The 25,540-nt window shown below is 42.5% G+C and overlaps 2 protein-coding genes across 2 annotated transcripts in view; one reads left to right on the top strand and one right to left on the bottom strand.

Moving 5' to 3' along the window:
• Window positions 1-419: 419 nt before the first annotated feature.
• Window positions 420-7,202, bottom strand: LOC137268373 (E3 ubiquitin-protein ligase TRAIP-like). The gene is made up of 3 exons (XM_067802933.1): window positions 7,108-7,202; window positions 5,499-6,045; window positions 420-2,597 (listed from the first exon to the last, which is right to left on the bottom strand). Exons 2-3 carry the CDS (start codon window positions 6,016-6,018, stop codon window positions 1,774-1,776), a joined length of 1,344 nt encoding a protein of 447 aa, XP_067659034.1. The 5' UTR covers window positions 6,019-6,045; window positions 7,108-7,202; the 3' UTR covers window positions 420-1,773.
• A 195-nt stretch (window positions 7,203-7,397) lies between these two features.
• The window catches only part of LOC137268197 (DNA-directed RNA polymerase, mitochondrial-like), a 40,205-nt gene continuing 22,062 nt past the window's right edge, over window positions 7,398-25,540 (top strand). Inside the window, exons 1-12 of the mRNA XM_067802734.1 lie at window positions 7,398-7,577; window positions 9,729-9,869; window positions 10,451-11,349; window positions 12,177-12,305; window positions 19,867-20,025; window positions 20,458-20,526; window positions 21,092-21,193; window positions 22,554-22,703; window positions 23,223-23,316; window positions 23,983-24,056; window positions 24,330-24,461; window positions 25,099-25,215. Coding sequence (XP_067658835.1) covers window positions 7,436-7,577; window positions 9,729-9,869; window positions 10,451-11,349; window positions 12,177-12,305; window positions 19,867-20,025; window positions 20,458-20,526; window positions 21,092-21,193; window positions 22,554-22,703; window positions 23,223-23,316; window positions 23,983-24,056; window positions 24,330-24,461; window positions 25,099-25,215 — 2,208 coding nt within the window. The 5' untranslated portion in view covers window positions 7,398-7,435. The remainder of the gene's footprint in view (window positions 7,578-9,728; window positions 9,870-10,450; window positions 11,350-12,176; window positions 12,306-19,866; window positions 20,026-20,457; window positions 20,527-21,091; window positions 21,194-22,553; window positions 22,704-23,222; window positions 23,317-23,982; window positions 24,057-24,329; window positions 24,462-25,098; window positions 25,216-25,540) is intronic.

Genomic DNA, 25,540 nt, shown 5'->3' with positions numbered 1-25,540 from the left:
CGAAAAAAACCCCCCTAAAAATGGAAATGCGTGGCCCTGAAGATTTCTGCTCGAAATATAAGTCATCCATACATATTTCTTCATGGATTGCAAATATAACTTTTTCACATATAGACATTTTGAAATGATATGGAAAAGCATATAGAGGTACTTGTATGTTTCGTGGACAACACTCATTTGTGAAAAGTTTAAATCCATGTTTTCATTCATTCATTTATGATGTTGCTTGGGATGATGAGCCAACAGTTACTGTGCAGGTGACCTACTGATTGTAAGTGTGTGACGCAAACAAACAGATGGAGATACTGATTATAGTCACTATAGTGTGCGGTACATATCGACCATACATCATAGTTCCAGCATACACTGGCAAGATCTGTAACCTGAATACACCAAAATAAAATATAACAAAAGTCTGCTTTTGAGGCAAAATATAATTTCTTTTTTTTCTGTAAAGTTTGTCATTTTCTTTTAAAGGGTTTCATGTCAGTAGCCACATATTTTTTTTTAACCAATATAAATACATATATATTCTCACCATACAAAACCAGTGGAAATGTTCACATTTCATTTGAGAACCAATACCTGTTTGAGAAAACAGGCAGTAATGCCCACAGAAATCTGCTACAGATCTCTAAGATCAATTGGAAACATATGATAATGATTACATACATATTGTTCAGGGTCCTGATTCACAAAACGTCTTATTTATTGTAATGCCATAAAATAGCCTTGGCTTAAGAATGGCGTAATGCTACGAATACTTCATGGACTGGGCCACAGGTTCATTACACAGTTTTGTGGAGTAAGCATTCTCTGCGAATAGCATTTGTCTTCAGGGAATTAATATCATCCCTTATTTCCTCAATGCATCAGGTTAATAAGCTATACTACACCATGTCTTGCCAACTGACTTGACACGATTCATTTTCTAAATGTATTGTCAAAAGTAAGATTGGAAGTAAAAAAAACCAAATGATCTAAAGGTTTACAAAGGATTTGTCAAGAAATGATAAATCTGTACAATTATATGTTCCTGCTTTGTGGTCAACACATAACACGAACATGTTTAGTATCACAAGATCATTATTCAGGTCCAGTGTACTTCAAATGAGTAAATTTAGATTTACACTACTCACACATACTGTGAACAGAGACTCATTTATTATGATTGCTCATTGTTATAACGAGGCACTCAACAATTGTCCATCTATATGACTGCGGTCTGTAAATACATGCAATCAAACCTGAACTAAACAATCCAGTGATCAACATCATGAGCATCACTTATATAGAAGCACATCAGCTACATGTGTTGATACCACTGACATCCAAATTCAATTAGTCACTGAGTGAGCTTGGTTCTATGATGCACTCTGCAATATTCCAACTATATGGTGGCAGTCTGTAAATAATCAAGTCTGGACCAGACAATCTAGTGACCAACAGCATAAGCATCTATCTACACGATTGGGATACGATGACGTGTCAACCTAGTCAGTCAGTCTGACCACCTGATCCTGTTAGTTGTCTCTTACAACAAGCATGAGTTACTGAAGATCATATTCTTATCCAGGTCTTCAGCAGTTTGGCATCAGTCAATCAAATGTCTGCTGTTAAATATAATAAAAACACTGACACAAACTGGAATCATTATGAAAAGAAGTCCCTCAATGTGTAAATGAGGAACCTCACACCTGAATTTGATAAATAAAATTTTGGGGTCAAAGTTTTAATCACTTATCACAAACAGCATGGCTCTTTCTTCCTGTATCACTCAAGGAAATTACCAAGAGATGGTAAATCAGGCTGCTGGCAGTCCTTTCTCTTGGACAGTGTTGGTTTTGTTTTTCTCACTGCAAATTTGGGTTTACCACCTAACCCCTGAGTGAATGTTGTATGACCCCCAAGTCCATCGTAACCCTTCCTTGACACAGAGGGGTAACATGGGCCTTGCTTCTTTTTGAAGATGTTCAAGGACCCCAAAGCTGTTAAATGATTTGGATCATTTGATTCGTTTCTTGGTCGTTTGGCAGGGTTTTGTGTAGAAGCAGTGCTAATTTTCACAAATTTCATATTATTTTCAACACAATGCTTCTTGGCCTCAGTTGTTGGTGTATCCTTGAACAAATCTGGTGTCAAGGCCAGTTTTGGGTCAGGAGTATTTTCAAGGTCAATGACACCATCTTTGCTCCCCTGAAGACCTGGTTTAACAGGAGTGATAAATGCAGGACTGTCTTCAGTCAATGTTGCAACAAAGCTGGAACTAGCACAATCTGGACTTTTTATAGCTCGTTTTAAATGATGAATTTTTTTCTTCATTCTTTCTTTATCTTGCTCTGCATGTTTGAGGTCTTCCTCTGACTGGGTGAAGTGGTCTCTCAGTGTTTGGAGCTCCTTGCTACACTCTGACAGAAGACGGGTCTTGGTGCACAACTCACGCCTCACTTTATCAAGCTGGTCCTTCAGGAGTCTTTTTTCAGTTTTGGCCTGTTCATATTCACGCTTCATAATGGAACAGAAATGGGCAAGCTGCCTCGATGCTGACTTCCCTTCTCCATACTGTTCCAGGATGGACTCTGCATCACTTTCACAACCTGAAGAGATGTATTATTGATGTGTTAAGGATCTTGCAACTACAAATATGCTACAATGGAAGGATTAAATGAGAGTTTGCCAGGGAATAAAGTCTTTGAGGTTGTGATCAGGTGATTACTGAAAATACTGAACTATATTGAGATTGTCCACCAGATTACATAACAGAGTGGCATACTAGATTGTGTCCATGCAAGTATTAAAGGGGCACTGATGCGGAACGAATAACGTTTTTCACCAACGGTCTAATTATGAAACCAAGCAGCAAATTGGTCAGCATTCGCTCCCTCGACCGTGATGGACAAAGGGACTGGGCTCCTGTCCACATTAGCAGAATTTCTTCACCCTAAAAAGTGACTAGGCCGGATGCCACATGCTGTTATTGAAAAATAGCCATGGTATTCCTTATCTGATTGTAACAAAACATCCCAGCAGTGTAGTTTTTTTTTCTGATGCCTGGATGGTATAGTGACTGATCCAATTTGATCCTATTTCTGTGTTTTTTACCTCGATATTTAATCATGTCATGTGAAAATATGATGTCTACAGGCACGTAGCAAGCCATTTGTTTCATAAAGATCGCAAAGCTTTATATTTAGATAGTTTTGAGGGTTGGTCCAGCTGTCATAACTAACATCATACATAAATTTTTGTAGCTATGACCCTGGTTTATTATCTATGATAATAAAAAACACACAGTTGATTTATCTGAATTCATAAACTAATAACAACGACTTTGCCATTGGTAGAGAAATCTGAAAATTTTCTTACGTAAAAAAAAATGATTATACCCAGTTACCCAAGTACACAACAAATACCTATGTTCACTTCTTATTTAACAGTAGGCGACTATGTTTGTCGTAAGAGGCGACTAACGGGATTGGGTGGTCAGGCTCGCTGACTTGGTTGACATCGGTTCCCAATTGCACAGATCGGTGCTCATGTTGTTGATCACTGGATTGTCTGGTTCAGACTTGATTATTTACAGACCGCCGCCATATAGCTGGAATAGTGCTGAGTGCAGCGTAAAACTCAACTCACTCACTCTTCTGTAACAATGAAGTTCCGTTGGTATCCTCAAAATAGTTTTGGCCCATAAGTGTTTTCAGGCTGCATGCGACACAGAGATTACATTTTCCTTGCTGTAACTCGCGTTTTGTGGTATAAACCTACACGTGTTATTTGTCATCATTCACTTGATGGTCAGTTAATGAATTTATAATGGGTATAAATAGTGGTAACAACACTAAAATTACTCGACATAGGTTCCCATTTGGCATTTCTCCTGTCTGGAGTAAATACTCAACATTATAAATTAAGGTCTGTAGCGGCAAACGTATTGAATGTTACGTAATATGTGCGTGTAAGTGATGCAAGAGGGTTTATCAGCTGAGTAACAAAAACAAACATCGACCAAAGGATTAACCGATAACACACTGATTGATTAATTACTTCCACAGCGGATTTATCAAAAAAGCAGTGTTTATGAGTGTAGATTTACGTAATCTATACTGTTTACACCCTGTTGTAAAGTATGGGTATAAAAACAACATCCTTTCTACAAAGAATTAACCGCCACTGCCTTGACTGATTGATTGTTGCTCATTATTGGCTAACTAATGGCGGACATCATACAGTTAGTTGCCAGGTGTGATGTCCTGGGTGACCAGTGAGATTACGTATACACCAGTGTGAAATTTTTTTTCGCATATTAGACTGTTGAAAGACTCAAGACATAGAGCAGGTGTATTTACCAGCTGCAGACGAATGGAATATCGTTCTTTTATGTGGATATTGATGGATACATTCCTGAACGATGTAATAGCCTGACATAGTTGCTATAACTTTCGTACGTCTTAAATTGGTTTTGGTTTAATTTATTTCTTCTAGCATACAGCAGAATCTGTATTACAGAAAACATGCACTAGGTCATGAATAGGGTGTGGGTGAAATATGATTCACGTTGGCCATCTATACAATGTTTAGATATTTAAATCATGTTAGAAATTCACTGTAAGTATAAGCAGACCGTGTGGGTTTTTTTTAATTAACTTTCAAAATGCATACAAATGTGACAAGTAACTAATTAGGTTATAAGACAAAATATAAAGACGTACACTGACTTCGTTATTTCTCAGTCCTAACGGGTTTTTTATACCACTGGCAGATGAGTAAACTTCAAGGTGTTTGATTTGTTTTCATAATAACGAAGTAAAATGACTTCATCTTTGTTGATCAGTCCACACATAAACTATCAATTGCACATATGGGAGAGAGATCACGAACCAGTCACGAATTCTGGGATATCATCTGGGTACTCACAGGAGAAAAAAAAAAAAAAAAAAGAAACCACCAATACACGGAAATTGCTCCGCATCAGTGCGCCTTTAATTTACTAATGTTCAAACGTTGAACACAATGTTTATGGCAGGTGGGGTTTGAGGTGAGGTGGGGTTTCCTTCTCAGTCCAATTATTTTCAATAACTGATAAAAGCTGGCTTCAGTAGACAAAGGTTCTCCCGTGCATGTTCAGTACGTGCTGATTTGCTCTTCTGATCATTATGATCTTAAGCATAACAAATGTCACTTATACTCTCCACTTGTAGTGTTACAACACTCTGACATAATACATTATGAATGACAATAGTTAACTTTCACCATTTCACGTTTTTTGTATTCCATGTGGTTCATTGATCAGATTTTACTCGTTTGAGATGCTCAATAATTATTACCCACCCTGACTAGCAATCATGCCATGTTATTGAAAAACAAGTACACAGTTTGGAGGATTGATACCACATTGAAGCATAAATGGATACAGGAGTAGGACTAAGTGTCTAGCGATGGTGCAAGTTTGTGATGTGCTGATATATGGGTGAACTGTGACCCCCAGAGGAACCCACCTGACAGTAATCCCTCCACATGCTGCATCGCTGCCAACTTGGCTTGTGCACGTTTATATGACTCTCTTTCTGTCTTTAGTGCCTTCTGTTGTGACTCAAAGTATGCCAACTGCTTCCGTAACGATGAACTAGTTCCTTCTTCCTGTTTCAACAATTTCTGTATTGCAGACTTGCTTTCCTCAATGTCACGTACATTCTTTCGCAACAAGTCTTTGGACGATTCTAATTCTGCTTTCTCTCGATCTCGCTGTTTCAGTTTGCTTCTCAATGTCATCAACTCATTCTGAAGTTTATCAGGGTCTTTCTCCTTCTCATTTGGTTCGTCTCCAGCATCAAAGTAGAGTTTTCGAATGACCTGCTTCTTGTTTACATATTTACGACACTGAGGACAGGAATTAGAAGACTCCACCCACTTCATGACACATTCCTCGTGAAATGTATGTCCGCAGGGAACTGCTGCAATGTTGATATTGTCATCATTTTCAAAGAGGTCTGCACATATGCAACACTGAGCTCTCATGATGAAGTTGACATCAATCCTCTACATCTGAAAAAAAAGTCATAACTTATCTTATCAGCTGCACAGGTTATTTAATAAGCATGATAAGGCATCCAATCCTACTATCTCTTCTGATGTGTCTTATGAGCTCATGGACATGCTGCTATAGAGTTTTGGGTGCGATTATAGCATGTGTTTGGCACAGTAGCCAGGCTTACGGTTGGGGTGGACATTTCTAGTTTGCTGAGTACATGGTTGCCACTGGCCACCATTTCATGTGTATTTTCCCTGAAATACTGCCCTACTAGATGTTGTATTGTCAGCCAAATGTGTGACAACAATGTGAATTCAAATTGTCACAGGTGGAGAAACATGTGATTTTGTATGTGAGCCAAATACTTGTAGCAAATGTAACTCTCTATATAACTATAAGACAGAGGGGAAGCAGCTTTCTGATGGAAAGGTAGGAAAATATAAGGCTGTCTGTGACATAAACAACCTACCAACATTGATTTTTCCAAAAAAAACTTTGAGGCAAAGGATTATTGGTCTCTGGAATGACCCACCAATACAAAGAAATAAGCAAAAGTAGAATGGGGGCAGTTGCAGAAGATCAGACAGCAAACACAAATGATGTGAATGGTTCTTTGCCACTGTCAGCAGTTTTCAAATATTGGTCAAATGTAACAGTGTCATATTTAAGCAAGAGGTAATCAGGCAGCAGGAACTGACCTAGAATGGGTCAAATCATCATTCTGACAAGCAATACATGATCCTGTATCACCGTGATTCTGAGTATGAAATAATGTTTTCATTCACGCTTAAGGATATTTTCTCAGCAGATTGGCCTGTGTCGAAGTCAAATAAAGAACCTGAATCGGAATTTTATACACACACGAAACTAAAACGTTTCGGGGAAAGAGTTCCTTCCGTTTCCCTCAAGCCAAACTGAAATTTTGGACTTTAAGTCGTTATTCAAATTTATTGTGATTTCTCTAGTAATTTGTTAAGTTTTCTTTAACAATTGTAGTGTAACCTTTGGATGCGGGAACGGATGGAACTCTTACTCGTTTCGAAAGCAAACTAGGTCTTTGATCTGTAAACAGATACCTATATAATGTGGACAACTCCTGCGTTGTTTATCTTGATCGCGGAGTAACTAATTCGTCCTTCCCGCCGATTGATTACGAAATTCTCCAGTCCACTTCCGGGGAGAAGTTATGCTCGTAACTATTCGTATCCTATTTATTACCTTTTAATATGAATACATGTTGTATGTTGTAGAACAAAAATATATATTGTAAGTATTAATAGTACAAATCTATAAAATCTCCAGAAAATGAAATGTACTATATTGCAAACACTTGTTTTTGTTTCGGTACAATACTGTCTCCCTTAAGGTGAAGTGCATGGAGTTTCATGGCTGACGGTAAACACGATGTCGCATTTATTGCGATTGAAAAGACCGCTTGTTTTTCTAATCGACATACACAGAAGAGCATCATTGAATGGATTCTTGTTAAGAGAGGGGTGTGAAATTACGACAGATCCTAGACATTCACTGGTTCATTGCGTGTCAGGTAAGCTACAACCAATGTGATGAAAGTTCAGCGAAGATGAACAGGAACGCTGCAGACGAACGTGCTTCAAACACGTGCTGTGTGAGTGAATAGTTGAAGGGTGATGGTATGTACTATTTATTTCACGAAAGGTGGAGCTTTCATTGGTATAGATCGGAAACACCCACTATCCTTGTCAGGATAGCTTGTTGACAGCAGAGTTTATGAATCTGATTATGCAAGGCGTCAAGCAAGTTTACGTAAATTCTGAGTGTGCTCTGACAAGTCGTTCGGTTGATTATGCGTTTGTGTCTTATTCTGAGTGAGTGAGTTATTTTAGTTTTAAGCTGCAGTCAGCAATATTCCAACTGTATGGCGACAGTCTGTAAATAATTTAGTGATCAACAGCATGAGCATCGTTCTGTGGAGGCAGGATAGGACGACATGTGGTGGTCAACCAAATCAGCGAGCATGACCACACAATCCCATAGTCATCACTTATGACATGCATGGGTTACTGAAGATAAATTTTAAAACAAATCTTTGTGGGTCATCTTACTCTGAAATCACTGCTGATGATTATTGTACTTTCCTGACACAAAATATGAGAAATACCAAATGTGAACCAGTGATTACTACCTATTCTGGACACCCAGAGACATGAACAAAACTGAGTTATTCTACATAGTTTAGATAATCGAGCACTAAATAATACTTGTAATAAACAGATACAGTCGTTAACTGTGCATTAAGTGGATGACAAATACACAATTTCAGAACTTGTGTGACAAAACTTGTATGTCCAAGAAGAATTAATATCAGTAATTATGGGCGTAATTGTTGCATGAAATTTACCTGAAAATATAAGAGTTGTCACTGATGATTAAATTAACTGAATTTTATTGTTGCTAATATGTGTACATGTTATTGCCGAATACTGAAACACATGATTGTGCATACTTACTTACTCGTGTATATGAAGTGGAAAGATGAAAAGTTATAAAAGCATAATCCATAATATTCAATAGGATTTCTTGGTGGCTGTTAACCAAGTCATGGCCCCCTAGTTTGATGGGTAGCTGATGTCATTTGGCATTTGGTGAATATGAGGGCTACCAGTAATTAGAAAGGGCACCAGTTGGATGATTAAATTTAAAAGTCAGAAATGTTTTGTTCCCTTTTTAGCCATATAAATTCATAGAGGCACATGAGTGACTTGGAATAACGTTTTAAAAATGATTTTACCCTTAGTTTGCAATGTTCTGTAAGTATACAATACAAACTGAAAGATATTTTAACTTCCACTGTTGTTAACATGTACAGTTGTTATCCAGCAGTCAAACCCTGGATAACCTGTAGTATGCAATGTGTTGACTGAATTTTCCAGGTAGGCTATGGCTGTGTTAATGAAATCTGTTAAGCTCTTCAGTCATGGTTTCAAGCGGCAATGGAAACTGGAATCTGTTGGAATTGCTTCTTTGACTCTGTTGTTATTTAGTTTGTTTCATCCTGATTACTTTTCAGTCTTCTGTTATTTATTATCCACTAAGGAGCATTTTCAGGCTCTGTCTGGAAACATTTTCTGGTTGCAGGGATGGCTATCAGCTTTTTGTTTCAGAGCTATGTAATTCGAAAGGAAGTTTTACTGAGTTCTGAAGAAACACAACTGCAGAAAGCTTCAGTGATTACAATACAGATGATAAAAAGTCTCATTTTACTTGCAAGATATGATTGTTTATTTACTCTTTATGATGATGTTGAAGTGTAGCTATGACACAGGAATGTGATTTTATAAAAATAATTCTACAGAAACAGATGACCATAATTATTTTCTCAACTAATGATGCATACAAAGGGAGATAACTCTGTCTAAGTTCCAATGGGACAAATATTTTACAAGTGAGTGTTCAGCCTTTCATACACTGAACCGTCAGTCGTTAAAGAATTTGAACTTAACTAAGAAAGTGTATTCCTAAATGTATCATTTCTTACTCTTGTCCATATTTGAAAAGTTTTCATTTAACATGGAGAGGTCAGTTCAAGGTTACAATGTAGGGCAAAGAGACTTGATTCCTGATGATTTCTTTGACCCTACCCCTAAACTAGCTGAAGCTGGAAAGATTTGCAGTTTAAAGTGGCATAAAACCATATTCACTTACTCATAATTTCCAGGTAGGTGCTTCAGTGGCACATCAACATTGTCCTCCAGTGGGTCTGCAAAGGTAAAGTTTACAGTTCCTGCAGGTCGACACAAATGGAAAAGGAAGAAACCTGTCATTTCGAAAGCCAAGGTGGAAAGAGACCTTTTCAGGGGTATGTTTAATACCATTATGCCAGTTGTGACATGCAAGCAGGTGATGTCCCATCAAACATGACATTGACCAGTAGTAGGCTGTACAGAAAATGAGAGTATACTTGGAATGTGTAAAGAAAAGTAATGTCATGTAACTTTTTGAGTTTTTTGGATGGCTTTCCTTTTTGTATTGTACCATGCCACTGGCAGATGTTGTGTTTTTAAAATTTCTTTAAAAAACACATGATTAAACAAATTGTGTGACCAGCATGATGACGACACAGTTCCAGAGTACTTAAGAGTATTTTTAATATTTTCAGCCTTAATGACAATCATTGAAAATATTGAAATATTAACAAATTTTAACTCTCAACATTGACTTCTGAGCTGCATGTGAATGTCAGTTATTACGAATGCAGTGTTGTTTCTGTGGATGGATCTTCAAAGAGTACAGTTTTCATTTGTAAACTGCTTCAGCAGGATAATATGAAATTTCTCAAAACATCATTTACAAATAAAATTCATGGTAGGGTAATTCAATTCATTCCCCACTGGATATTATCATGCATATCGACAGACATATCCTGTTTTTCTTCCACAGTGCTCAGCATGCGCACTACTCAGCTTGCCCTTGGAGCCATGATGCAGGAAGAAGGGGAGACAACCAAGGATTTGTCAGATGCCATTTTTGTTGTGCCAAGTTCTTTGAAGTTTTTAAAAGAAAGACAAGACCCAGAACTTTCAAAATCATTTCCACATCAAAGAAAAAAACAAAGCAGGAAATTCTTTAGTAAGACAGGTGCCTCTTACATAGAGCATTCTGCTGATTTGTACAGGGAACAACAAGGGGAAGAACATTGGCAGGCTTCTCTAGAGGCGTTCCGGAGTCAGTTCTTGATTTCAAAGAAGGAAGAGGATGTTTCTCAGTCACTGAGTGAGGATGTTTTAAAACACAGAAAACATAGAGACTTCCAGAAAGCCCATCGTCGAGGGCAACCAATCTTACAGGAATATGGTTCAGAGAAGACAGATAAGAAACACCATGAACATGGTGCCTCTGGGTTTGACACTTTCACGCCTAGTCTTTCAGGTGCAGTGGATGCAGAATCTTGTCCCAAATATACAGATTTTGTAGATGATAGTGGGACGATGTTTCAGGGATCCTTTGTTCAGGATGAAGTTGAATCCTTTCCTGATATTCCAGAGGAAATACTTGATGCTGTGATAGCTCGGCACATATCTGAACATGAATATGATGAACACAGTGAAGCACAGGATATTAAACGTATGATAGATGCTGAGAAGTTACAAAATCAGTTATCAGGGAAAACAGATTCTTCAGTGAAGCCTAAGACTAGACAGCCTTCTACAAGAAGTGCCTCCAAGATTGGCAAGAAGCTTGAGTATGGTAGTCCCTTTGCTAATGTTTCCTCTCTCAAGACTAAGTCTTTGAACCAGGATGTTAAGCATTACATCGAGGCTTGTTCTGCCGCAGGCATGGTGAGTGAAGGAAAGCATTTGGGAGGGTTTTGTATAACAGATACCACAAAACAAAATTTTATTCCAGGAACAGACCTCCGGCCCAGAATACATATACATAACTTGATGGATAATTAGAGCACATACAAGGTATCATTTAGCTTTGTGTTTCTTGTCAACATAGTATAAAAATGGACATACATCCAGTATAATAGTCAGCGAATCATGTGACATGTTTTAGCCATTGTTGTGTTGTTGATGGTGTTGTATTGTGGGGGGATGTATTGTATGTATTGTTGTATTGTGCCTACTAGTGTAGTACTGTGTTGCCTGTGCTAGTGTGGTATTGAACTTTGAACATGTTAAAGGTGGTGTTGTATTGTGTCATTGTGTGGTGCTGGAGGTAATGTGTGTACAGTGTTGTATGTAGTGTAGAATTTTATTGCGACAAATTTGTCTAATTCTGATTGGTCAATACCCAAAGCTTATGGAACAATATCGGCTGATTTTTTTTCATAAACTAAACGACCTGGAGTTATCTCCCTTTATGGCCATTCAGGAAATAACATGGCAAAATATTTTGTGTCTAATTCTGCCGAAGGTTGAATGTTATTGCTCAAAGACAAGCTAGATAAAAAGATCTCAGAGGTTATAAATTAATCACTCTGTGTTTTCAAAAGATGTACAGGATTACAGGCCCCTTGTCCTGTGCCTTAGGAAATATAGAATTTAGAAAGGTCTTACGAAGTTAAAGTCAAAATGGCGCATAACTAGTATCATGTAGTGTTGTTGTATGTGGATAGTTGATGATGTACCTGCTGCTGTGATGGCTGTTGATGCTGTTGCAGCTGGACCAGGCCCAGTCAGCCATATTGTATTACCAGTTCATGATGAAGTCCAACCCAACAAACCCGGCTATGGAACACATCTTGGATATTGACACCTACAACCTGATGATCAGCGCATGGGCAAAACAGGTCAGACAGTGAGTCAATGCAGCCTTAGAACTATTGTCTGAAGGCAGGTGGCAGATGTATTATGTGTTGGGCCGGTCGTTTCTAACTGTATAGCTCCTTGTAGCCAGCAATTATTCTTTTTCAGAAGAAGTCCTCCTTGGGGTACATATAAGCATTTTTATGTCCATTAAAAATCCCTACGACAGTTGTAACTATTTTGATAATAAAATATTTACAAAACAAAAAACTCGTTTTTGTCTTGTGGGACCACCTTTACAGGGCCCCCCAGGCCCCCTACAGCCAAGAGCAGGTAACTCTGGCCGTCTACCTCGCACCTCACTTTTCATGCTGTCGTTCGACTAGAAAGACGTGTGTGGTCCATTTAGATAGTTTTTGTGCTATCTGCCTACGGAATTATGAGTGAGAAAGAGTCAGCTACTGTATGTATGGTTCCTTTTCTTTCGCACGGGCGTTAGTTGGAATTTCTTGGCTGAAATTTTCATTCATATATTGTTGTAACTTTGCCGGTCGGGTCCTATCTTCCTGTCATGTGGCAGGCAAGATGGCGGTCTTTATGGCTTCTTTTTAGTGCGGGAAGTGTTTCGCTTGCGTCTCACTTATTCCTACGTGTTTCTTATTAGTATGTTTTACATGCTAAGATGTCTTAACCCATTTGTTCTTGTTTCAGTCAAAATGGGGATGTTGGTTTTTAAGACTTTTCGTCTTTTTCATTGCATTACGCACTTGTGTGTGCACACTTGTTATTGCATTTATCCGCTTATACTTTCTTGTTTAGCTGGGTTAATGTATTTTGGCAATTTATTATCGCCCGTGCGTTTATATTTTGCATATTGTGTGTTCAATTGCGTATGTTTTCTGTACATCAGTTACCATTAGTTGGTTCTGATTGTTACAGTTTCGGGGTGCACCCAAGTCTTGGGTCTAGGCTCAGGCACGGTTGCTGTCCCTGTGGGAATCTCAGATCCAAGCTACGGCTCTGGTGTCGTTTTCCCAGCTGGCTCTAGGGGTTTTGCACCGAGCACCGGCTCGGGTGCAATTCCGCTTGCCGGCGCCGGTCCATCGGGTCTCGTACCGTTGGTCACCGGCAACCTAACTGGTGGTTCTCGAGCACCGGCTTTGCCGCCTGCCTCGGTTCCGCTCAGTGCATCGGGTGTCCCTGCTTCGGCAGCCGACCCCACAGGGTCTCGACACCCTGGTTCTTCAATGAGCCAGGGGTAGGCCGACTCGGACATCTCGGCTCTTCTGGGTCTGTTGTCCTTGTTGACGGGTCCCTTGTGCGTCGGGGTTACCGGCAACCTAACTGGTGGTTCTCGAGCACCGGCTTTGCCGCCTGCCTCGGTTCCGCTCAGTGCATCGGGTGTCCCTGCTTCGGCAGCCGACCCCACAGGGTCTCGACACCCTGGTTCTTCAATGAGCCAGGGGTAGGCCGACTCGGACATCTCGGCTCTTCTGGGTCTGTTGTCCTTGTTGACGGGTCCCTTGTGCGTCGGGGTTACCGGCAACCTAACTGGTGGTTCTCGAGCACCGGCTTTGCCGCCTGCCTCGGTTCCGCTCAGTGCATCGGGTGTTCCTGCTTCGGCAGTCGACACCACGGGGTCTCGGCACCCTGGTTTTTCAGTGAACCAGAGGTAGGCCGACTCCGACAACTCGGCGCTTCTGGGTCTGTTGTCCTTGTTGACGGGTCCCTTGTGCGTCGGGGTTACCGGCAACCAAACTGGCGGTTCGAGCACCGGCTTTGCCGCCTGCATCGGTTCCGCTCAGTGCATCGGGGTCCCTACTTCGGCGGTCGATCTCACGAGGTCTCGACGCCTTCCTTTTTCGGCGAACCGACGGAGGCCGATTCGGAGCTTTTCGCTCCGTTCGTCCCCGGGGCAGGTACGCGAATGGATCGCGGTAGCACTGACCCGAGTTTCGTCTTCCTGGGAAGTGTTTACTCCGTGCAGGGTAGCCGAGATCAAGGGGCTGTGCCGCAGGTGGTCGTCCCTGCGGACGCCCCCGATCCCGCGGAGTTTCGTCTTCTTGGGGAAGCGTTTGCTCCGTGTAGGGTGGCTGAGGCTCAATTGCCTATTTTACCTTCACTCCTCAGTGAGGTAATTAATCCGCTCCTGTAGGGTAGCCGTTAGCGGTTCGATCTCCCAGAGCTTGACCGGCTACTTGATGGGGGACGATGCGCTATTTGACCCTCCCGTTGTCGACGAGTGCGTGTACGCCTCGATCGCGCTTGGGGGGTCGTCTGGCCACTGCCAGGCGTCGGCTTGTCAGGGTCGCCGCTTGCCGCTTTGTACCTCATCGAACCAGGTGTTGCGCTCGGTTTCCGCTCCTTTGAGGAGCAATATCGGAACGCCGTGCAGCAACTTAAGGTTGCGGTGCACTCAGCCTACCTCTCTGTCTTGCAGAGGCAGGTGGTGTCGCAGGAGGACGGGGACGAGGATTTTTCCTCGTCCACGTTAGAGCGGCAACTTACGGAGGTGCATTCACATTTGACGCGCGACTCAATGCGTTCACGAGTCAGATGATGTATGCTGTGATTGGCCTTCGTAGGTTATGGCTGTCGCCAGGTATTCACCGGCTACACAGCAGGCACTGCTGTCTCTGCCTTTCCGACTGGGCTTGACCCTGTTCCCGGGGGCTTTGACGGGAGTTAGTGAGGCTGCGGAGGCCGTTAGTCAATTCAAGGACTCTTAAGTCTTTTCTTGAACAACCCTCCACCTCTCGCTCGCGGCCTTCGGTCCTCAGCTCAAGCTATCCTGCGACTCAGTCTAAGGATGCGCCGAAGTGGACTGCTCCACTACAGGCACGGAAGAGCAAGGGCAGGGGTAAAGGGAGTACCTCCGGAGCCCTCAGTTGTCCCGTTGCAAGCGGCAATCTCTGCCGTCGGCCGGGACACTTTGCCTTCTACCCGAAATTCCTGTGGGTGGTCGCCTCCCGTTATTACTCAGGGATGGCCACACGCCACAGTGGAAGCGAGAGCTTACTCCTTTTGCCGGGATTTGCTGCACTCCGGTGCCGAAGTCGCCGGAAAAGGTGGCAATCCTCCGTGCCGAAATTCAGTCTTTACTGGACAAGGCAACTATAGAGATGGTTCCATCAGGACAGGAGACTATGGGGTTTTACTCCACTTATTTCCTGGTAACCGAAAAGAACGGAGGGTTCAGACCCATTCTAAATCTCAAGGGTTTGAACAACTTGATAGAGGTGCCGTCTTTCAAGATGGAGACACTGAGGTTAGTGATCTCGTCTGTAGAGGCAGGGGATTGACTTACGTCAATCGACCTCAAAGACGCATACCTCCATGTACCGATGCATCCCGAGTTCAGGAAATACCTTCGGTTTTCCTTCGACGGGGTTTGTTATCAGTTTCGCGTGCTCCCCTTCGGCATCTCCACGGCGCCAAGGGTGTTCACCAAACTCATGCTAGTACCAGTTCAGGTCGCCAGGGCGCAGGGCAACTTTTGTTTCCCGTACCTGGACGACTGGATCCTCAGAGCGCTCTCCCAACACCTAAGTCGAGAATCCACACAGCAGGTGATGGATATTCTCACCAGACTAGGTTGGGTTATCTATCTTAAAAATCAATTGGTGCCGAGGCAGGATCTGGTTTTCTTAGGGGCGAGGTTCGAGACAACCCGAGGGGTGGTTTCTCTGTCCCAAGAGCGCATTTTTAAGGTACAGGGCATAGTGTTAAGGTTCCTTCAGTCCCATATTGCCTCAGCACGGACGTGGCTTCAGTTGCTAGGCAACATGGCGGCGACGGTGGACATAGTCTGGCGTGCACGTCGGAGAATGCGTTCCATTCAGCAGGCGTTAGCACAACAGTGGTCCCACTCGGAGAGCTACGAGAAGAATCTGGCTATTCCCCAGTGGTTGATACGTCACTTGCGGTGGTGGACAGATACCGGGAATCTATTCAAAGGTTTACCTCTGATGACCCCGGTACCGTCGCTCACAGTTCAGACGGATACCTCCCTCACAGGGTTGGGGGGGATGCGTCCTGGGCGACCTCGTGATGTCGGGACTATTGTCCGACCAAGAGGCGACCTTGCACATCAATGTGTTAGAGTTGAGAGCTGTGACGTTGGTGTTCGAACGCTTCGTGGATCAGGTTCGAAGCCGAGTGGTTTGTCTAGAGATGGACAACCAGACGGCGATGTCCTACATTCTGAAGCAGGGCGGCACTGTGTCTCCGTCGCTCCTTCAGGAGGCGTGGCAGTTTTCTACTATGGTGCGATCAGTTCAGCATACGGGTTATGCCTGTGTATCTCTTAGGGATCGACAACGTGCGTGCAGATGCGCTCTCACGACGTGTTCTGGCTCCCCACGAGTGGTTGCTCGATCGGGAGATATTCGGGATTATCTCCCAGTTGTCTGGGTCGTTCTAGGTGGATCTGTTTGCCTCTGGAGTGACGAACTAGATTCCGGGGTTTTTGTTCGCGGATTCCTGATCCGAGAGCGATTGCCGCCGACGCCTTCCAGCGGGACTGGACGGACAGGGTGGTGTCGGCGTTTACGCCAATTCCCCTGATTTCCAAAGTTCTGTCTCAGCTTGCCACCCAACCAGCGCGGCAACTAGTGCTTCTCGCACCTCTGTGGCCGTCTCAACGCTGGTTTCCGGTAATACTCAGGTCGCTAGTGTAGCCGCCGGTACTGTTACCGCGGCGACCGAACCTACTATCCCAGGACGGCCAGCCTCACCCCAATCCCCAGGATTCAGTGGGTGGCCTGGCCACTGTCCGGAATCGTCTCCAAAAGAGCGGAATTCCTGCATCAGTTGCAGACACAATTCTGGCTTCGTGGACGGATTCCACAAATGTACAGTGTGAGGATAGGTGAGCCTGTTATGCGCGCTGGTGTGGAAATAGAGGGATTCTCGATCCCTTTTCTTCGACTGTAGTTGAAGTATTGGAGTTCTTACCGTCTCGTTTAGAATCTGGCTTAGCCGCTTCTACGATTCGAGGCTACTCCCTGGCTATTTCAGCCTTCCACATACCCGTTGAGGGTGCCTTGTTGGGACAATACCCCCGGGTACAGCGTTTTCTTGCAGGCGTGGACAGACTGCGTCCGGTCGTGAAATTTGTCTCGAGTATTGGAATGGTTACCCACTCCTCTCGTTTATGACTTGGCCAACCCGTCGTTACGACTGTTAAGTTGGAAAACGACTTTTTAGTGGTGGTTACGTCTGGTAGACGTGTAAGCGACTTACACGTCATGTTTTCAGACCCGGATCTTACTATGTTCCATAAGGATCGGGTTAGCATTCGCTTACCGGATTCATACCGCCCAAAAAAATTCGATTATTCGCTTCGAATGACCGCGCCTATCGATCTAACTGGGTGCATGCTGCCTGCGTCGTCTGATAATACATACCGTAAGGTTCGTGTATTAGACGTTATGAAACCTCTTAAAGTTATTTTAAGAGAATAGCCTTGCTCCGTACGGAGAAACAGCTATTTTGCTGTTGTGGTGGCGGAATGGCTGGCTATCCGACTGATACGCAGGCTGCAAGGTCTATATACCTAAAGGCTTATCTCCCCAAAAAGGGGTTGTCAGCTCACTCAGTGAGAGCAGTGGCCACGTCAGAACCGTCATTACCAACTGAACAGACACTCACGAGAGTGTGCTCGGTTCGGTCAGTCAGTTCCCTGCAGTAGACAGAATAGTTCTGCTCAAGCTGATTAAGCTTTGTTTGATAACTATATCTGTTTGCACTCGGTGTTGGGTAACTATCCATTCCCATTTTATCGGCGGTGATATTTGGTGATGGTTTCTTAGTCCCGCCCTCTTTGGCTGGGTGCCTTACTTTCCTTTCCATTTCCCTGCTTAGCTTGCTAGTGCGGTATGGACAAGGTTCAGTTTGGCGAGTGTCCCGTACGTCCAGGTCTCCAAACTTTGATTTGGGTGGGCGGGGTTTCTCATTTGGGATTTCCCAAATTCTAGCCAATGGGCATGTAAGCTTTGACAAGCGGGTCCTCAGCTTTGTCACGCCCCCGCCTTGATTGACATCAGCGGTCAGGTGACCAGGTCGGTGCCTTTTCTATTTCCGTGTGATTGTAGATTTGCACTTCGATCGAATGGACTGTTGCTGTCAGACAGAATACCACTCCCAATTGCTTCTCTTCGGGAGTCTGTTTAATGCTTATATGTACCCCAAGGAGGACTTCTTCTGAAAAAGAATTATACAAACCTGTAGAGGTTATGAATTCTTTGAAGAATGTCCTCCTTGGGGTACGGCCACCCGCCTCCCCTCATTCTGTCTGATACGTTCAGCATGAAAAGTGAGGTGCGAGGTAGACGGCCAGAGTTACCTGCTCTTGGCTGTAGGGGGCCTGGGGGGCCCTGTAAAGGTGGTCCCACAAGACAAAAACGAGTTTTTTGTTTTGTAAATATTTTATTATCAAAATAGTTACAACTGTCGTAGGGATTTTTAATGGACATAAAAATGCTTATATGTACCCCAAGGAGGACATTCTTCAAAGAATTCATAACCTCTACAGGTTTGTATAAATTTACTCATTGATTCATTTTTCATGACAAAATACTTCATTTTTTTATGAGGGCCTGAATAGTTAAGTCAGTGTCAATAACTTTTTTAAGTCTATGGGTCCTGATGGTAGACTGGCAGTTTTATTTATTTCAGTGGTTACCCCACAGAGGTTACCTGTCATATCTTCCTAGGAACCGCTGTTCTAATACAGCCCTTTCATTGTGCAAGTGTTCAGGATTTGTGATTGGTTGCAATCAGAGTTAGTTGTGCAATTAGCAACATTGTTGCTAAAGTGATTATTCGTAAGGCCTTGGTAATTTTCCATGTTCCTTGGGAAAACTGGAACTTCTTCCCCAGCAATTTTGTCTCCATAGCCCTCATGGACAACAGACAAGCTAGCTATTGAATGTCTTGTGTGTCACATCAAGACAAGTCCCCGGCAGAGACGGGATATGTTTTGCCCCACATTTGCTTGTGTTAGGCAAGTTGGATCTAAGTCAGTGTAACAGGTCTTCTGATTGGGAAGAAAGAAGAGAAATAATTCATGTTGTGATGTGTTGTCCCTAGTGGATTTTATGAGAATGGGGAAATATGGTCATATTAGAATGTTTTGGTTTTTTTTAAGATATATGACATGTAAACTGTGTATGAAGAGAATGGTTGAAGTGCATTGTTTTGAGATTGTGTGGGTTTCCTATGGTACAGGGTATTCTGCGAACAGCTCCCTGCTGGTGAATGTTCCAGTGCTGTTCCATTCCGTTGTTCGTTATCCTCCTACCGCCATGAATGGAGTCTGTCATGAGACATAATAAAGTAGGTCAAAGGATGGCAGATAGTTTCAGCAACGTTTACTCACTGTTGTCACCAAAGGCTGGGGTTTTAACATTCACCTTGCTGTACTGTGTGATGCCTATGTTTGATGTAACATGCTGTCATTCATAACTCACCCAAAACTTTCTTCAAAGTGGAAAGTGGTCATGTTCTTCAGGCTCATGGACTTATCCCAAACTATCCTAGAATCTCTGCTTTACAGAAATTGCATGGTATATATAATGGCAGTGTTTATTCATGTTGCTTAAGGGAAACATGGCTAAGATCAAGGACCTGTTCACCTTCATAAAGAAAGATGGCCTTGAGCCGACCCTGCAGACATACATGGCCTGTCTAGAGTGTCTGCATCACCAGGAGAAGCTGGATGTGGATCTGTGTAGAAGTATTATTGACGATCTGGAAAAACAGGTAAATTGATTGTCAGAATCACGCAAATCAAACCATGGTTTATTGGAACTTTGTGCTGAAATGTGTCATTAGTTTTAATGCAGAAAGCTTTTCCTTCCCAGTCATATAATTTGACTGCTATGCTGTAGAGTTCATGTACATGCCTATGCATGAAGTAGGGTCTTGGTTCCAGTTCAGAGTGACCAATGACCATTCAGTTTGCATCAGTATTCCATGCTTGACATTTGCATGGGCCATGTGGCTGACAATGCTTTGCTGTCAGACAATGCTAGAGTTCCCACATAAGTCTTACATTAAGTTGGTCTGATTGATCTCCATGAATTTTCATATGAGGCTTCAGTTGACTGACTGTAGACCTGCCTGGTTCACGATCACTCAAAGCTGTGACCTATTCTGTGGGATATAAGAGTAACAGAGTTCTGTTGATATCAGGGTCTGGAACTGGAGAACATCCTCAACGATTGTCGTCTCAAGAAGGAGGAGCTTGAAGCAGTTATGCAGGTGTGGTGGGTCGCTCATTGGATAGAGTGATTGATGAGTTAAAGTGGGTCAGTGAGTGAGGGATTGGTGGAGTAACTGGTGAGTGAAATTATGTGGGTGTATGACTTAACAGTTGAATTAGAGAGAAGGTAGATTAGTTGGTGAGTCAGTGAGTGGACAGAGTACTTGGTGAGTTGAGAGCGTGAGTGCATGGACGGTGTGAATAGTGACTGAATGGGTAAGCTGGCAATTACAGTAATGGTTTTCCTGGGAGCTGGGAAATCTTATGCCCCGATTTGAAAAAAATAACACTTGTACCATTTTTTATTGTCTACATTGATAATAATTTGTTTTCTAATCAGAGCTTCTTATCTTACTTCATATTAAGTGTTCAAAGACTAAAACCAAGTGAACTAAATTCTAACATTTCATGAAATCAGTAACACCTTGTTATATTTTATGCTTTTTCCCTTGTTCAATGGTCAGGGATGGAGATGAACAAAACACTAAAAGTATGCATGTCTTTATAATGAAATTGATGTTCAAACAGCACAGACACAGATGACATTTCTGTTTCTTCCACCAGGTGATTCTCCAGGTCAAACAGGGGTTTACACCACGTCCAGGGCCAGAGTTTGAGCCATACAAAGGACCCCTCTTGGAGACCCTCAACAAACCCAGTGATCAGGTAGGCAGGATACCCAGGAAAAGAGGACATTCTCTAGAGCAGTTTGTCATGTGATCTCTCTGAAGTGTTGGCAGTTCAGAACTATTGGAAACAGAGTAAAAACTGCTTCATACAAATATGGACTGCAAGTCCTTACAGCCAACCCATGGTACAGATACATGGCGAAGTACAGTATATAGAACTACAACCTTCAGCAGAGTGAGATGAAAACGTTTTGCCATGGTGTTTCATTATGATTATAAAGGGAGATAACTCGGGATGGCATTATCATCATCATCATCATCATCATCATCATGTGGTGTCCTGCCTTGAACAGGCATTGACGGCCATGCCTCTCCATCCATCTCTCTCACTCGAGGCATTCATGAATCCATTGTTGCTCATATTCTTTGATGTTGCCCAGGTGTTCAGGCTGTCTACGTATGTTTCCCGCTGCTGTCCTGTGCTTCTTCTACCCTCGATCTTTCCCATCATACTAAGCTGTTTGATTCCATCTTTTCTGTAGACATGGCCCATGAATCTCATCTGTCTTGTTCGTATTGTTTTTATTGGCGACCTTTCTGTATTTGCCATTTCCAGGACCTCTTGATTTGATTTTCTGTCCAGGATATTTTCAAAATCCTTCTCCGGAACCAAATTTCAGTTGCCTCCAATCTCTTCCTCGTGCTGTTGGTGATTGTCCAGCACTCACAACCATATAAAAGAACCGACCACACATACGTTTGTAGTATTCTGAATTTGGTGTCCATTTTAATGTTTCTGTTGGTCATGATTGATGGTAGTCTCGTAAAGGTGACTTTGGCTGCGACAATGCGCCTTTGTATTTCGGTAGTGCACTTTCCATCAGATGTCAACAAGTAGCCCAGATATTTGAATTTATCAACTTGCTTGACTGGCACCCACAACTATGTATCTTACATGTCGGAGCTTTGGTATTTTTGGATACTGTGCCAGGATGGCATAGTTTATGATAAAATGATCATATTTGAGGTTTTGTTAAACGAGAAATGAAAGACAGACATATTTGATTGTTGGATGTATATATTGACACAAACAAATACAAAATTATGGAAACAATTTTATTGCTCTGCTTATGCCCATACTTGTATATGCCAACTCTAACTTCAAAGTGATCAGCTGTTTGGCAGACATTCCGTTTAAGGTAAATTTCATTTGAACAATCCATGTAGCGTGTCATGTGACAGATTTGATGGGGTGTATACACCCTGGCAAATCCCGATGCATAGTTTTGTATCCTGTGGCTATTTACCAATCAGAATTCGACAAATTTATCTTAAGGGTGTTAACATACCTTACACATGCTTCTATCCCATATACCATTCACAGTTTTTGTGCACAGGTGGTGGAGCACAATCCCTATGCTGGAGTTGTGTCCCCTGACAGGCTGTCTCAGCAAATGAAGGCTCAGTTGGAGCGTGAGCTGAAGGGTACCGTCACAGTCAAGTCCATTGCCTCTCGACCCAAAGTTACCAAGAAGATGAAGGACTATGTGAGTTATCTTTCCTGATCCGGGTTATGATACCGGTCTTTGGTAACCCATGCTTGTCGTGAGAGACAGCCAACGGGATCAGTTGGCCAGGCTTGCTGACTTGGTTAACTCCTCTCATGGTATCCCAGTTATGTAAATCGATTATCATGATGTCAGTCATTTGATTGTGTAGTCCAGATTTGATTATTTGCAGACCCCCATGAAATAGCGGGAAAGCTGATGAGTGTGGTGTAAACAACAACCAAACAAAAAAAATCTCTCCTCTCACATTATGAGTTTGTATGCTTCATGTTAGACATGTTGCTGTCATTTGAAGATGTAGGTCATCTCAGACCTGAAAAAGTCAGAATGGAAAATAGCTTAATCATTGGTGAAGTTGAATGACAGTCAAACTGGAATTTATGATGTTCTGGAGGTGTTTGTGTTGCCTCTGAAAGTGCTTTTATACAAAATGACATAAAGGAATTTCTGATAAAAATGACATTAAACAATCTCAGGAATAATTTGGTTTTGTTCTAGCGGAAGAAACTGGATGCTGTGAGAAGTCAGTGGCGGGATATGTTCAAGAAGGGCCTGGATAAGAAGATCCGCTACTTGACACGCAAGTCTAAAGGTGAGTCATGATGTCATGTTAAATCTCTTACTTGACACGAGTCTTCCAGTAAGTCACAGTATGAAGCAAGATCTGCTAACTCACATGAAAATCATGTTATGCAAACATCATGTTACACTACTTGACACATGTTTGAAGGTGAGTCATTACGTGAAGCAATATCTGCTGACTTACTCGAAATTCTGAAAGTATGCCTTCTTCTCAAAACCAGTCACTGGACAATTAAGAACATTCGGCTACTGTCTTCTCCATTATGCTTAAGAAAATTAAAACTGTTATTAGCAAGAGTCACATGTGTTAACGTATGTGTACGTATGGATGGCTGGAGTACTGGAGAGGGAATGACAGTAGTTTTGCTTGAGAGACATGCACGTGCACATGGGAGGTCAGTGAGGAACCATGTGTAGGCCGGAATGGTTGTGGTACTGTTCACTCAGGCGAGAAGAATGAAGTGCATGTCCTGGCAACTTTGCCTGGGTGGTTTATTACCAGGAGACTAACTTCAACAAAAGGTTACTTAATACTATCCTAGAACATGGTTACGTGATTATCTTGGAAATTGTGGTAATGCTGGTAGGTCGTTATATGTGAGTTACAATGATACTCATGCTATAAAAATACTACACATATCATTCATCTATTTTTAGTTGTGTGTTGTGTTTCCAGCTACCCATGGAGTATCCCTCCTGCCATATCTCAAGTTGCTGCCACCAGACGAATATGTCGACTGTGTGTTCACTGTACGTACAATATGACCTTCGGAAACATATTTGATGTAAGACGCAATTAATGGAACTCGTTGGTCACGCTTCCAGATTTACTGTATTTGATATATCTTTGTATGCTTAAATTGATGATCATGATGTCGATCCTTAGATTGTCTGGTCCAGATTTAGTTTTTTATTGATCTTTCATTACATTGCTGGCAAATTGCAGTTTGGTGTGCTAAACTATAAGCATACTTTGTCATTATCAGAAATACATTGGTACATATGTAGTAACGTTATTTTCAGGAGATGGAGAAGATTGCATTGTTTTCGGAGTCGTTCAGTCCAAGCATGGGGATCCTGTCAAAACAGCTGGGCTACAGCATCTACAACAGGTTCATCCGGCACCAGAACACCAAGAGCAGGGCTGATGAGAAGGTGGGTCAGGGTAGGGTAATGGGGGTCTTGTTTAGTTCTTATTGATAGTAGGTTGGTGTGTCGGATTCCACAATTTACAGGTTGTAGAGATGGACATGACTAGGTGTGAGATGGGGTCTCTTAGGGAATGATCAAATGAGGTGTTTTGAGGTGACAAGAAGCTTTGTCAAGTTGTTATGACAGGGTGGTGGATATGAGAGACTGGCGGGACATTGATTATGACAGGGTAGGGGTGGTGGGTGTGACAGGGTGATGGGGTGGTGGATATGATCAACTGGTGGGACACTGGTTATGACAGGGTGATGGGATGGTGGGTATGACAGGGTGGTGTTGGGTATGAAAGGGTGGTGATGTGGTGGGTATGACAGGGTGATGGGGTGGTAGGTAGGACTCTATGGTGGAATGGTGGGTATGGCAATGTCATAGGGTGTTGGCTTTGACAGTGTGGTGTTAGGTATGACAGGGTGGTGAGGTGATGGGTATGACAGGGTGGTGGGATGGTGGCTATGACTGTATGGGTATGGCAATGTCGTGGGGTGTTGGGTATGACAGGTAGGTTTGTTGATTGTGCAGGTTCTCAGTTGTTTATGTAAATAAACTACAACAGCCAAAAAATACTGTCCTGTTTTTACTGCAGATTGGCCAACTGTATCAGCAGTACGCACAACACTACAATGACAAAGACTTCCCTTTCTCCAATCACAGAGAGTGCTGGCATCACATCATCACTAAGGAGGGCATGTGGTCATCACTGGTCAGTACCCAGTAGTTACTGTTATTTAAGGGATGGTAGGGTAGCCTAGTGGTTCTTGTCACACCTAAACCAGGGGTTTCATTACCGGCATGCGTACAGTGTGTGAAGCCTGATTTCTGGTGTCCCCCTGCCATGGCATTGCAGGAATAATGATAATAGAAGCATTAAACTAAACTCAGTCACTCTCACTACCGTTATATAGTGAATGCTAGCTAACCCCACGTCAATTTTGTTCCGTTTGATTGTTGATTGTTGATTGGTTAGTTTGCTATTCAGCCCAACACACAGTAGTATTTCATGTGTAAGTTCTCAAGTTGATGTTATT

Source organism: Haliotis asinina, chromosome 16 (genome assembly GCF_037392515.1).
Source record: "Haliotis asinina isolate JCU_RB_2024 chromosome 16, JCU_Hal_asi_v2, whole genome shotgun sequence".
NCBI lineage: Eukaryota > Metazoa > Mollusca > Gastropoda > Lepetellida > Haliotidae > Haliotis > Haliotis asinina.
Note: the sequence above shows the minus strand (reverse complement) of the source record. Positions and strands in the feature narration are given on the sequence as shown.